Genomic DNA, 14,466 nt, shown 5'->3' on the forward strand with positions numbered 1-14,466 from the left:
GTTGCAGGAGGGTGTTTTTGTTCCAGTCCTGTGTGACAGACAAGGGGACACTGTGACATCAGGCCCTGGGGAGAGGCCCTTCCTTGTTCTTCTCTCTCAGAGGTGGTTCTCTTGCTGCAGCTCCAGAGATGGACATTCACACCCATGAACAAGAACAAATATATAATTCAGAGTGCTGTGGGAGTCTCTGTTAGGATGAAGGTTAAACTGCATGTGTAAGGAAAGTTAGCAAGCTGCTACTTGGCCCCCCACTCAGTGGAAGCTGGTCCACCAGGTCAATTGGGGGCACTTCTCCACCAGCCCCAGTCTGTTCTCAGTGAGCCAGCGACCTGGCTACTTAAAACCACTCCGAGATCTGGCCCTACCTTCCAGCGTTTTCCTTCTTTTTCACAATGTTGCCGGTGTGCAAGTAGCAAGGAAGGAGGATGAAATTAGAATTGGTGCCTGCCATTGGTTCTGGCGCCACCTAGTGTTAGGCTCCCTGCTTCCCACCCTACCAGTCCAATGAGATGGGAGGCTGAGTTCCATCCTGCCTGGGAATGCAGCAGTGTGGCTCCTTAACTTACGTCTTCACTATAATACGCAGGGGAGAGGTTTCTCTTTATTTCATTTGCCAAAATATTTTAGAGTGATTGATGTAACCAGTACTGTTACTTTTCTCTTCCTCCCTCCCTCTCTCTGTATGTGTGTGTGTATGTGTGTATAGAGAGGTATTTCATAATATTGAATAAACTTGGGCTACCCTTTTTGAACACTGCATTCACACAAATGGGCTTAAGTGGCAGCAACTCTGTAATGGGAGTCAAGTGGTCATTCAGCTCCCAGCCAAACACAATGCTTCTGCTGCTAGATGTGCCTGCACATGTGTACAACTAGAAGGAGGGCAAGTCTGATGGCCACAACCACACCACGACTGGAAGGGCTCAAGTGGTGGCAAGGCTCTGCAGGAGGGGGCAGTGTGAGCCCCGGTGGATTCTCCAGGAGAGTATGGGAGGGGGTGCATGCAAAGTGCTGAGAGCTGATACCACCCCATAGAACTGAAATGTGCACTTGTGTCGTCATTTTTCAATGACTGGACAGGCAACAGTTCTCATGCAAAATAGCCATTTGTGAGCAAGCAACAGGGGAGAGAGAGGTGTGTGGCTGCAGCAGCACTAATGCTGGGGAGCCCAACTGGTTGAAAGTGCTGGGCGTGTAGGGGGACGGTGGAAGAATGACCTGGTTGGTAGCTGAGCTTTTCGATCCTCATTATGCACAAAAGTTGTTTTATTAAAAATACCCCATGATTCCCACGTTACATTTAGTAGTACTTGCTGGTGAGCTCTTTCCTGCCTTCCCCAGAAAAGGCACTTCTCTCAAACAGTCCTGGGAAGTATGTTTATGTGTTTGTGTTTAAGTGGGTTTTTATTTATTTATTATTTCCTTCATGAATCGTTTCCCATAAAACTTCCCCCAAGCAATTTTAGCAGTAAGAAAAACAACTATAAAAACACATATAAAAACAGTTTCAAGTCAAATAGACGGGGATAAAGATCTCCACTTAAAAAGGCTTATTGGGAAAGGAAGCTCTGTTAGGGAGCTGCCTAAAAGATGATAGAGACCTCACCTGTCTAATATGTAACGGGAGGGAGATCCACAAGGGTAAGTGCTACCACACAAAAACCCCGAATTCTACATTGTACAGAACTGACCTATTGAGATGATATCTGCAGAAGGGTCTGCAGTGGTAGGTTGGATATGTACAGAGTGAGAGATCATTCAGAAATCTGAGCTTTTGGAGTAGTGGGGTTGTCTGTCGACATATCTCTTTCTCAGATGTAAGTCTTATGTTTATGTTCATATTGAAACTCTGTAAAAGGTGTTTGTTTTTTAAAAAAACAACAGTTCTAATACTGAGTGTGGGGTATACATTCTCAAAAAGAAAGAAAGAAAGAAAGAAAGAAAGAAAGAGAGAGAGGAGTGCTGGGAGCAACCTTTTTTTCCTTTTAAAAAGTTCACAGCTGTGGGCATCTTGGGGGCAGCATCCCTCAGCAAAAAATGCAGAGCACTGGGTTGATCAGCACAGAAGGAGCACTGCAAGGATTGTCAGTAAGGTGGGGCAACCTGGCCTACGTCCTTTTGTCCTGAATACTGAAGGCATGGGATGTGGATTGCTTCTTCCTCCTGTAAGAGCTGTGACACGTCATCAGCGACACAGCCAAGCCAAGCTTTGGCTGTGTGCCCCTTTGCAGAATCCTGTTTGTGGGTCAGCTGGAAAGGAATGGGTTTGCTTCTTCACCCATCTTGCACTCATTTTGGGAAAGGACCTTACAGCAAAGAGAGAGAGACCTGCAAACAGAGAGACCTGCTTTCTTGCGAGTTCAATACTTACCCAGCGCCATGCGTGATCATAACAATCCGAACCCTCTGTCCAGAAAGGACTAAGTCTGCCCTAAAAATTAAACTATGCAAATGGATAAGTTGCTTGTAGCCACGATTCTTCTTCTACTACTTACTATTGTTCTTGTTATTTAAAAGCTGTTTGTGCATTTGCAAAACTGGGTTCATACTGATGTTTGGTGGTTCGGAGAGGACGTCAAGTGAGTTGTGGGGAGGCAGATTTTCATCCCCACCCCTAGACAAGAGGTGTTTGTGGGGTTTCTCCCCCCAGGACATAGCATGTGCTTGCAGTGGTTAGCTATTATTTCAGGGCTGCTTTGCATTATATGTAATTTTATGCTTAGTATAACTGATACTATCTTAAAAGCAAAGCTGGCCAAGGTTTACATATGGGATAGAAAATTACAGGAAATATTTGGAGGTGGGATATGTATGGCATGGTGTTATAAAGCAACAGGACGGAGAAGACCTGCTAACACGGAAATCTTGCCAGGGTAGCTGTGGTTCAACATCGTGGGGAAAGGGGCTAAATTTAAGGTGCAATCCATTTCATTTACAGGAGAGAAGGCCGCCTAACCAATGTGGCTTGGAAGTGCTTAACTGTGGCTAGATTGTGACCTTTGCTGTTTGAACTTCTTTAGTTGAGATAACAGAACATTGCAGAGTCTTCATGAGAGCCTAGTGGGCGTAGTGTTTAGAGGGTTGGACTTGGACTTGGGAGACCAGAATTCAAATCCCCACACAGCCATGAAGCTCACTGTTGGGCCAATGACTGTCTCTCAACTTAACCTACCTCACAGGGTTGTTGTGAGGGCAAAATGGAAAGGGGGCAAACAGTATACACCTCCTTGAGCTCCTTGGAGGAAAGGTGGGAGATCAGTGTAGTAGTAGTAGTAGTAATAATAATAATAATAATAATAATAATAATAATATGCAGGAAGGCTTAAGGTTCAGTCCCATGCAGCTCCAGTTAAAAGGCTCTCCAGTAGCAGAGCTTGAAATGATCCCTGCATGAGATGTATGAAAACTATTGCCTGTCAAGAATGGAGAGTACTGGGGTAAGAGATCAGTGGCCTGACTCAGTATAAAGTATACCTTGCTCATTTAGGCACTTATGAAGAGAAGGAATATGTAAAGTAATAGTTCCAAAACTATCCTTCAGTTGTAGCTGCAGATGCGGTTATAGCCTAGTCATATATGGGAAGGGCTGTAAATCAGAGATAGAGCCACGGGTTGCACACCACTTGCGTGGACAACACTGAGCTAGATGAACCAATGGTCTAGCTATAAGGCAGCTTCCTATCCCATCAGATAAACCATCAGAGCAAAGCAATACTTCAGTAGCTACATTAAAGGCTGCTGGGTGGCTATATTTTGAAGAGAAGAAAAAACCCAGCCATGTCGCAGTCAATGAACTGAAGCATTTAGTGACTTGAAAAATCAGAAGAGACCTTTTCAGATAGGTGGGTTAATAACAAAGAAACAGTATAGTCAGAGACTGAGAGTATTGAAGCTTAGACCTAGTTTATTTTTCACTTTACTGTGGTGCTTATTTTCCCCCCTCCCCCAAATCTGGAGGCGTTTCAAAATGAAGACGGCATGCAAGATGTATCACAATAAACAATCTATACTGTTTAATTGTTAACCAGTGAAAAAGCTTATACCTATTTTAAAAGGTCTATATTGAGAGCGGGAACATATACAGTATGTCTATGACACGTGGAATTCATAGACATATATTGAAAAATCCGTAACTGCACTCCTATCATCCACCATAATAATCTCACTACGTGCAAAGCTTGCTCTGTTGTGGCAGTGCGTAACCAGTTGGGTGTGTCCCCCCCCAACATCTATTTTCTGTTCTTCAGGGCATAAAACGACGACTTGAAAATATAGATCTGTTCTTGGGAATGACAATTCTAATCAGTTAACTGTTGATATAGATAATGAAAGTGAAACATTTTGCTGAACTTGGTTCCAATTTTTGTGAGGTTGTCATTAGCAGGATATATATGCTTAATAAACTTGGGCATTAATCTTTAAAATTTTGTAAGATAATGGTAGTCATATTTGGGCAATCAGTTCCCTCACATGACAGTTACATGAGGGCTCAAGGAGGCTCACTGCTTCTTCCATTCCATGGATTCAGAAAAAGCCTTGAATGAAAGTTTGTCATATTTTTGGAGGTGCATGAATTGGCACTGCATATGATAAACCTAAAACAAACTTATCAGCTAATGGATTATAGATCAGAACTCTTTAACGTGGGGGAAGGGGCTGTCAACAAGGGTGCCTGTTATCAACATTTTTGCTAATAGCAAATCATTTTGCAATTTGGAAATTTTGACCTAAGGGAGAAGCATTAGCTAGACAAACATATATGCATTTATATGATGGGTAATGCCGTAAAATCTTAGTGAAAATGAATGGGCAAGTTTATATGCCCTTTTATCAGTATCCAAGTAAGGGCCAAACAGTTCATTATGTTCAAAGAAAAAATTCCATCCACTAGTGGCTGTAACCAAGAGTGGTTTTTTTTATATTTATGGGGAGGGAGGAAGAGGAGGTGATTAAGGAATCCTGGGTGGTCAAATTTTCTCTGTTCTCTCTTTTGTAGGAGGAAGAAAATGGAAACAGAACAGGTATGTATCTGTGTTTCTTTTACTCTAAGTTAGGAGTGGGATTCAGTCTTTTGTGTGCGCAATCAGAAGTTTTTTTAACTTTTCAAGTGCAAGAATTCACACCCACGATATTTTAACAGTTAAGACATAAGGGATCATGTTAAGGGATCCTGAGTGTGCATTATTGTTTAAGAACAGAAAGAAGTACCTTGCTAGAATAAACCATAGACCACCTAGTCCAGACTTCTTTGCAATGATTACTTTGAGAACAGTAGGCGAACAATGACATGCACTCTCAACAGGAATGTGTAAAGAACAGCAATGCCAGCAAAACAGCTAGTGAGGAAGCAATCTGTGCTGTTGCATCTAAATTGTGACTTCCAAATGGAAACAGAAAGTTGTGGATTGTCTTACTCTAGACTTTTTTTTAGCTCTCTGGTTTGTAAGGAACCGTGGGATTTTAAGAAAACAAGTATGAGACCTCTGGGACACTCCCACAGGACTTTCATTGAGCTCGTGTCTTCCTAACTTGCGTGGAAATGAATATATTCCTGTATGGCCGTGCCGTGAATGGTGAAGACAGGGATGGCCTCTAGAGTAAAAACTGAAGGGAGTTCAAAATACTGGTGGCTTTTGTTCCATTGTGTACTGAACCTGTGGCCTTCTAGAGGTTTTTTAATTCCCATCGGCCCCAGTGGAAGTTAATTACAGTGGGGCTTTTACAGGAGAGCATCCAGTGGATTGTGGAAGTTCTTTCCGACTCCGCTCTCCCTAATGACACCTAAAAACTGCTTCCTGAGTTGGCTGCCTTAACTTGCTCCATGCAGAGGGCTTCCTTTGCATCTTAGTGCTAACAAATCTGTGGTGTCTCTGCAAAGTAGAACCTTGGCAGGGAAACTTTTGTTGTGCATTGCAAATGCTGCTTCTCAGGTCCTCTTTGCATTCTCCACTACCGGAGGAAGAAGCGTATAGCATGACAGTTGTGGATATGGATAGCTTAGTTACGATGATCAGCCATTGCTGTTATAATGTGTTATACATGGGGCTGCCTTTGAAAATAACACAGATGTTTTACTTAGTTCAGAATTGTTGTTGTTGTTTAGTCGTTTAGTCGTGTCCGACTCTTCGTGACGCCATGGACCAGAGCACGCCAGGCACTTCTGTCTTCCACTGCCTCCCGCAGTTTGGTCAGACTCATGTTTGTAGCTTCGAAGACACTATCCAACCATCTCGTCCTCTGTCGTCCCCTTCTCCTTGTGCCCTCCATCTTTCCCAACATCAGGGTCTTTTCCAGGGAGTCTTCTCTTCTCATGAGGTGGCCAAAGTATTGGAGCCTCAGCTTCAGGATCTGTCCTTCCAGTGAGCACTCAGGGCTGATTTCCTTAAGAATGGATAGGTTTGATCTTCTTGCAGTCCATGGGACTCTCAAGAGTCTCCTCCAGCACCATAATTCAAAAGCATCAATTCTTCGGCGATCAGCCTTCTTTATGGTCCAGCTCTCACTTCCATACATCACTACTGGGAAAACCATAGCTTTTACTATATGGACCTTTGTTGGCAAGGTGATGTCTCTACTTTTTAAGATGCTGTCTAGGTTTGTCATTGCTTTCCTCCCAAGAAGCAGACGTCTCTTAATTTCGTGGCTGCTGTCACCATCTGCAGTGATCATGGAGCCCAAGAAAGTAAAATCTCTCACTGCCTCCATTTCTTCCCCTTCTATTTGCCAGGAGGTGATGGGACCAGTGGCCATGATCTTCGTTTTTTTGATGTTGAGCTTCAGACCATATTTTGCGCTTTCCTCTTTCACCCTCAATAAAAGGTTCTTTAATTCCTCCTCACTTTCTGCCATCAAGGTTGTGTCATCTGCATATCTGAGGTTGTTGATATTTCTTCCAGCAATCTTAATTCCGGCTAGGGATTCATCCAGCCCAGCCTTTTGCATGATGAATTCTGCATATAAGTTAAATAAACAGGGAGACAAAATACAGCCTTGTCATACTCCTTTCCCAATTTTGAACCAATCCGTTGTTCCATATCCAGTTCTAACTGTAGCTTCTTGTCCCACATAGAGATTTCTCAGGAGACAGATGAGGTGATCAGGCACTCCCATTTCTTTAAGAACTTGCCATAGTTTGCTGTGGTTGACACAGTCAAAGGCTTTTGCATAGTCAATGAAGCAGAAGTAGATGTCTTTCTGGAACTCTAGCTTTCTCCATAATCCAGCGCATGTTTGCAATTTGGTCTCTGGTTCCTCTGCCTCTTCGAAATCCAGCTTGCACTTCTGGAAGTTCTCGGTCCACATACTGCTTGAGCCTTCCTTGTAGAATTTTAAGCATAACCTTGCTAGCATGTGAAATGAGTGCAATTGTGCGGTAGTTGGAGCATTCTTTAGCACTGCCCTTCTTTGGGATTGGGATGTAGACTGATCTTCTCCAGTCCTCTGGCCACTGCTGAGTTTTCCAAACTTGCTGGCATATTGAGTGTAGCACCTTAACAGCATCATCTTTTAAAATTTTAAATAGTTCAGCTGGAATACCATCACTTCCACTGGCCTTGTTATTTGCAGTGCTTTCTAAGGCCCATTTGACTTCACTCTCCAGGATGTCTGGCTCAAGGTCAGCAACCACACTACCTGGGGTGTACGAGACATCCATATCTTTCTGGTATAATTCCTCTGTGTATTCTTGCCACCTCTTCTTGATGTCTTCTGCTTCTGTTAGGTCCTTACCACTTTTGTCCTTTATTATAGTAATCTTTGAACAAAATGTTCCTTTCATATCTCCAATTTTCTTGAACAGATCTCTGGTTCTTCCCATTCTGTTGTTTTCCTCTATTTCTTTGCATTGCTTGTTTAAGAAGGCCTTCTTGTCTCTCCTTGCTATTTTTTGGAAATCTGCATTCAATTTCCTGTATCTTTCTCTATCTCCCTCGCATTTTGCTTGCCTTCTTTCCCCCGCTATTTGTAAGGCCTCATTGGACAGCCACTTTGCTTTCTTGTATTTCCTTTTCATTGGGATGGTTTTCGTTGCTGCCTCCTGTATAATGTTGCGAGCCTCCATCCATAGTTCTTCAGGCACTCTGTCCAGCAAATCTAAAACCTTAAACCTGTTCCTCACTTCCACTGTGTATTCATAAGGGATTTGATTTAGATTGTATCTTACCGGCCCAGTGGTTTTTCCTACTTTCTTCAGTTTAAGCTTGAATTTTGCTATAAGAAGCTGATGATCTGAGCCACAGTCAGCTCCAGGTCTTGTTTTTGCTGACTGTATAGAGCTTCTCCATCTTTGGCTGCAGAGAATATAATCAATCTGATTTCGATGCTGCCCATCTGGTGATGTCCACGTGTAGAGTCGTCTCTTGTGTTGTTGGAAAAGCGTGTTTGTGATGACCAGCTTGTTCTCTTGACAGAACTCTATTAGCCTTTGCCCTGCTTCGTTTTGCTCTCCAAGGCCCAACTTGCCAGTTGTTCCTTTTATCTCTTGATTCCCTACTTTAGCATTCCAATCCCCTATAATGAGAAGAACATCCTTCTTTGGTGTCACTTCAATAAGGTGTTGTAAGTCTTCATAGAAATGGTCAATTTCAGTTTCTTCAGCACCAGTAGTTGGTGCATAAACTTGGATTACTGTTATGTTAAAAGGTCTGCCTTGGATTCGTATCGAGATCATTCTATCATTTTTGAAATTGCATCCCAGTACAGCTTTTGCCACTCTTTTGTTGACTATGATGGCCACTCCATTTCTTTTGCGGGTTTCTTGCCCACAGTAGTAGATATGATGGTCATCCGAACTGAATTCGCCCATTCCTGTCCATTTTAGTTCACTGATGCCCAGGATGTCAATATTTATTCTTGCCATCTCACTTTTGACCACATCCAACTTACCCAGGTTCATGGTTCTTACATTCCAGGTTCCTATGCAATATTTTTCTTTACAGCATTGGACTTTCCTTTCGCTTCCAGGCATATCCGCAACTGAGCGTCCTTTCGGCTTTGGCCCAGCCGCTTCATCAGCTCTGGATCTACTTGTACTTGTCCTCCGCTCTTCCCCAGTAGCATGTTGGATGCCTTCCGACCTGAGGGACTCATCTTCCAGCGTCATAACTTTTATATGCCTGTTGTCTTTGTCCATGGAGTTTTCTTGGCAGGGATACTGGAGTGGCTTGCCGGTTCCTCCTCCAGGTGGATCACGTTTGGTCAAAACTCTCCACTTATGACCTGTTCATCTTGGGTGCCCTGCTCGGCATAGTTCATAGCTTCTCTGAGTTCTTCAAGCCCCTTCGCCACGGCAAGGCAGTGATCCATGAAGGGGAGTTCAGAATTAGGCTCCAGAAATTCTGTCTTGTGTGGGTAGGTCGAATGGTAGAATATCTCCAAGCAATCCTCACACCAATTCTTAAAGAATTGCACTGGCTGCCTATTTGCTTCCTGGCACAATTTAAGGTGATGGTGCTTGCCTATAGAGCTCTAAACAGCTTGCTACCCAAATACCTGAAGGCATGCTTCCTCCATCACTGCTGGCTAGCGCAATGGGAGTTATGGTCCAAGATATCTGGAGGGAACCAGGTTGGCAGAGGCTGCCTTAGTCCGTTCTGGTTTGCAGTTGGTGGAGGCTGGTGCCCTTTGAGACTGTTAGATGTGAAGGACAGAGATGAAAATAGTAGATGGAGCCAGAGCCAATGATAGGCAAAGCCAATGAATTCTAACCTTCTCTGTCTGTCCCCCTGCCGCCCAACCTGCCCTCCTTTCTTGCTGAGTTTGACAAGGAGAGTAGTAATGAGATTAAGGAGGAAGAAACTGATAACTAGTGCCACCCCTTGGACTGGATGCAAATCAGAAGGCAGGCAGATGGGGGCAGGCTGAGGTTTTTGGGGAAGTGCCTCACTTGTTCTAATGAAGCAGACTCCATTCTTGGGTGAATGACTGGGGTTTCCTGGCACTGGAGTCTGAAGGGCAGTCCCAGGATTTCTTCCACGGTAGCTCAAAGGGGGCATAGTCTGCAAATAGCTGAGCTCTTAGTGAATAATGCCACTCTTGGCTTCCTTTCCTAGTTGAAGGACAGGTCTGCAACTCCGGTGCCTTGAGGCAGGATTTTGAGCTGAGCAAATCTGATGCCGTCGGAACGCATCACTGCTCTTTATCCTTGATAGAAAAATTTTGCTTTTCTGGGAGCTGCACTCAGTCTCATCCTTAAGGGGCAGGCACTGAGGGTTGTGCTCTAGCCAGCTCCAAGGGCTGCTGGTAGTCATGGATGATATGACCCTGCACGCTTTTGGACTGTGTCACGCCATGGCTGTTTTCATGGTAGGTCAGGCCTAAGCTCCCTGGTGAATCTGTCTCATGGGCAACTTCCCAAACCACCTGGGACTTGTGGGCTTGATTCCACTCCCACACAGAAAACCATGGAAATAAGTATGAGAGCCATCAGGATTTCTAGCATTCCTTATTTCAAGTGGTCATATAAGTCACTTAAATGATGTTCTCCTCCTACATGTTGTACCCAAACCTGAAGGGAGGTGAAGGGAGGTGGGTGACTACAAAGGAAGAGGGCCTTTTTGGTGGTGGCACTGTAGTTATGGAATAACTCCTCAGGGAGGATTGCTTGGAGACATTCTACCAGTAGAGATGATCTTCCAACAGCTGACTCACTGCTGAAGAAGAGGGGGAGGTGGAAGAGAGGTTGGCACAGTGGAAATACACTAGCAGGAGCACCAGATTGGCTATTGTTTTTATGGCCTTTTCAGCACGGAGCAAATACATTTCCATTCACTCAGGCCAAAGCATCCCTGGCTGGCTTTAAAGTGGCTTTAAATAAACCTTATGCTCTCACTAGTTCAGCGTGGTTTTACGCCGAGCTGTTTCTGTTGCTTTAATAAGCAATTAATATTATTGTTTTTGTTTTATGAGCTGCCTAGATAATTTTCTTGAATTGCCAGACATCCAGATTTATTAAATAATAATATCAAAAGCACTGTCTCGCTTTATCTCCATCACTTAAGGCCCCTCCCGGAACCGTCTGGAACCCATGGACACCATCTTTGTGAAAAGTGTGAAGGAAGATGGGCCGGCACACAAGGCTGGCCTCCGAACAGGTGAGAGATGGGACTTCTTTTTGAATACATACGTACCGTGGTACCTCGGGTTACAGATGCTTCAGGTTACAGATGCTTCAGGTTACAGACTCCACTAACCCAGAAATAGTACCTCGGGTTAAGAACTTTGCTTCAGGATGAGAACAGAAATTGCGCAGCGGCAGCGTGGCAGCAGCGGGAGGCCCCATCAGCTAAAGTGGTACCTCAGGTTAAGAACAGTTTCAGGTTACGAACGGACCTCTGGAACGAATTAAGTTCTAAACCCGAGGTACCACTGTACATTGTTTTATTTGGATGCCGCCTTTCCATAGTTCAAACTACTCTCAAGGAGACTTACGACATCGAAAAAAAACAACCAATTACAAATAACAAAAGTAGTCATAAACAAAAATTAAAGAATCAAAAAATACGGAACTGATCCGAACAATTTCCACACAAATAATAAGGGGATCTGAAATAATAAAATTTAATACCAATAGCAGCAACCCCCCAATTTAGGTAACTCCCTTGATTATGTCTGTAGCAGTACCCAAAGATCCATTCTCATTGGCTAGCTAGTTTTTGACTGATTCTATCCATTTTCTTTTACCTGAGCCATTTCTTGGTCTTGTGCATGGCCCTGTTTAGCCTGAAAGCATGGGAGCACAAAGTTTGTTGGGCCTGGAGGGTATGCTGAGAACTGAGAACCTCACCTTAACAGGGTTCCTGATCACTAAGAGACTTCCAAGTGCCTGAATCTCATTGCAGCCCTGTTTAGGGAAGTTTTTAATGTTTGATGTTTTATTGTGTTTTTAATATTCTGTTGGGAGCCGCCCAGAGTGGCTGGAGAAAACCAGCCAGATGGGCAGGGTATAAATAATAAATTATTATTATTATTATTATTATTATTATTATTAAATGTGACCCCCTCCCAGGACACATTGGGTGTCCTCATTCTTTCAGACTGAATGGGTGGCTACAAATGCATAGGTCACTCACCTGCATATTTTTTTTATAATGGATCCTGGTTTCAAAACCCAGCTTTTCTTGGTGCAGGTCACCTCAGCAAAGACCCTTGGTATTTTAGACGTCTTTCCTTTTAAAAAACAAACCTCTCCCTGCCCCCTTGCCTTCCATACAGGGTGAGATTTATAAGCAAGCAAAACAAATCCTGAATTGCTTGCCTTCTTTCCGTTTTTGTGTTGGTGGGCCTTTTTCTGTTAACCTGTCCTCTTCTGCAGGAGACCGTCTTGTCAAAGTGAATGGCGAAAGCATCATCGGGAAAACCTACTCACAGGTCATCGGCCTCATACAGAACTGGTGAGTTAATCTCCATCTTTCCCCTTACAGACATTTCAAGGAACACAGGCTGGTCTTTGAAACTCTTCTCTTTCTCAAAACATTTCGGGTGGTGGTTTTTTTTTGGGGGGGGGGATATTTTGGCCGGAGAGAGAGCTTAATTGAGATACTTCACCCATTTTATTTATTTTAACACATTTACAACCTCCTCTTCCATGCTAGCCATGATGGCTCTGTTCTCCCAACGCTGTCGAAGGCAGTACAGTGGTACCTCAGGTTACATACGCTTCGGGTTACAGACTGCTAACCCAGAAATATTACCTCAGGTTAAGAACTTTGCTTCAGGATGAGAACAGAATTTGTGCTCCGGCGGCGTGGCAGCAGCAGGAGTCCCCATTAGCTAAAGTGATGTTTCAGGTTAAGAACAGACCTCCAGAACGAATTAAGTTCTTAACCCGAGGTACCACTGTATGCCTCTGAATACCAGTTCTTGGGAATCACAAATTGGGATGGTGCTGCTGTTCTCGGTTCCTACTTTTCAGACTTCTCAGTGGAACCTGGTTGGCTATTGTGAGGAAAGAAGGCTGGAGTAGAAGGGCCTCTGGTCTGATCCAGCTCAGGGCTCCTCTTTTGATCTTACATATAATTCCTGGGTGGTATTTTGCCCTCTGGGTGAGCTTCTGTATAAACTCAGATGGTTGCTGAAATGATTTAATAGTGTACACACACACAAAAGCATGAGTCTCTCCTTTATTCGATTTTAAAATGGGCCAGTGTCTTTGCCTTGGGCGTCTTGCCCAAGTACCCCTCCCAAGCACGTGTCTTCATTGCTCCAACTTGTAGTGCTCTTTATAATCCGTCTGTCGTGTTTGCCACATTCTCTGCTTTCTCCACCTCAACTCCGCTCGTTCTGATCGTCAGGCGGGCAGCTGCTGTTTTATATCCCCTGGCACTGCAACTGGTTTTCTCACAGGGACGTTGTTTGTCTGGTGATAACCATATGAGCCCCCACTTCATTGGGCCTTCCGGGACAAACCTACCATTTGAGTCCTCCTCTCCCAGAACTCTTTCCATTGGCAGCCATTTCCACTGGGCTGCATCTGAGGGAGAGGGACAGACAGCAGAGCCCACATCACCTGGGACCAACAGCCATTTTGGCTCCCAGAACTGTCTCCTTGGTGGTAATTCCAGCTAGGAAACTAGGTTCCTGAATTTCTTTGCTTTCCTCCGCATTCCCTTTTCTCTTTTGTGTTTCTTGCAAGATTGTAAGCCTGTGGTCAGACATGCCTTAAATAATAACAATCTGTGTACAGTGACAATAGGAACCCTGCTCTAGAACTTTTTGCCTGGCATACTCTTGGAGCAGAACTACATGGGGCTGTGACTGAAAATGACATTTTTGCCCTCGGTCTCCCTGTCTCCCCTCTGTTCAGCACCTGCTGTTGATGGGCAGGGTAATTGGTGTGGTGACGTCAGCACAAAGAGGGAGGAATCCAAATCCCATGTTTGTTATAATGTATAGTTTTGTTCAGTGCTTTTTTCTTGGGGGGGGGGGCGGACGCAGGGGTACACATACCCCTAAACATTTTGTGAATCTTTGTACTTTTTTCCATTTACTGTTTTTTATTTTTCCCAATTTGAACTATAAAATGGTGATTTTCTGGAGTCAAAATGAGAGTACCTGTCAGCGCTGCCCAAGGTCCCAGCTCACACAAGACCAACGCTGCTTCTTCCTCAAGTTAAAAAGTCTTTATTGAAGTTCAGTTTCATTTCCAGACGCGCAGTGCGCAATGCTACGTCTATGCCTCAGACCGTAGAAGTCCCATCTGAATCTCCTCCCCCCTGACACCAGCTTAAGATTCTAGCCTTACTCCACCTCTTCCTCTGTTCCTTCTTTCTCTGGGTCCTCCTGCTAGTCGGAGTCTCAGCCCTCCTCGATTCTTCTGACGCTGAGTCCGCCGACTCTTCTCCCCCCCTCCTTCGGGCCTTAGGACCTGGCTCCCAATCCGGGTTTTCTGCTGTCCCGCGCTCCTCCACATTTGAACTTGGCGCGCGCGCGCAGCCTCCCACTTTCCTTCTGACCGTTACACTTGTGTCA

General features: G+C 44.4%; 1 protein-coding gene across 3 annotated transcripts in view; it reads left to right on the forward strand.

Annotated features, from left to right (window-relative positions):
* ARHGAP23 (Rho GTPase activating protein 23) overlaps nucleotides 1-14,466 on the forward strand; it is a 181,211-nt gene that overhangs the window by 115,835 nt on the left and 50,910 nt on the right. For all 3 annotated transcript variants that reach the window (XM_053362005.1, XM_053362006.1, XM_053362004.1), the window contains exons 3-5: nucleotides 4,997-5,021; nucleotides 10,998-11,090; nucleotides 12,311-12,389. In XM_053362005.1, coding sequence (XP_053217980.1) covers nucleotides 4,997-5,021; nucleotides 10,998-11,090; nucleotides 12,311-12,389 — 197 coding nt within the window. The remainder of the gene's footprint in view (nucleotides 1-4,996; nucleotides 5,022-10,997; nucleotides 11,091-12,310; nucleotides 12,390-14,466) is intronic.

Source organism: Podarcis raffonei, chromosome 13 (genome assembly GCF_027172205.1).
Source record: "Podarcis raffonei isolate rPodRaf1 chromosome 13, rPodRaf1.pri, whole genome shotgun sequence".
NCBI lineage: Eukaryota > Metazoa > Chordata > Lepidosauria > Squamata > Lacertidae > Podarcis > Podarcis raffonei.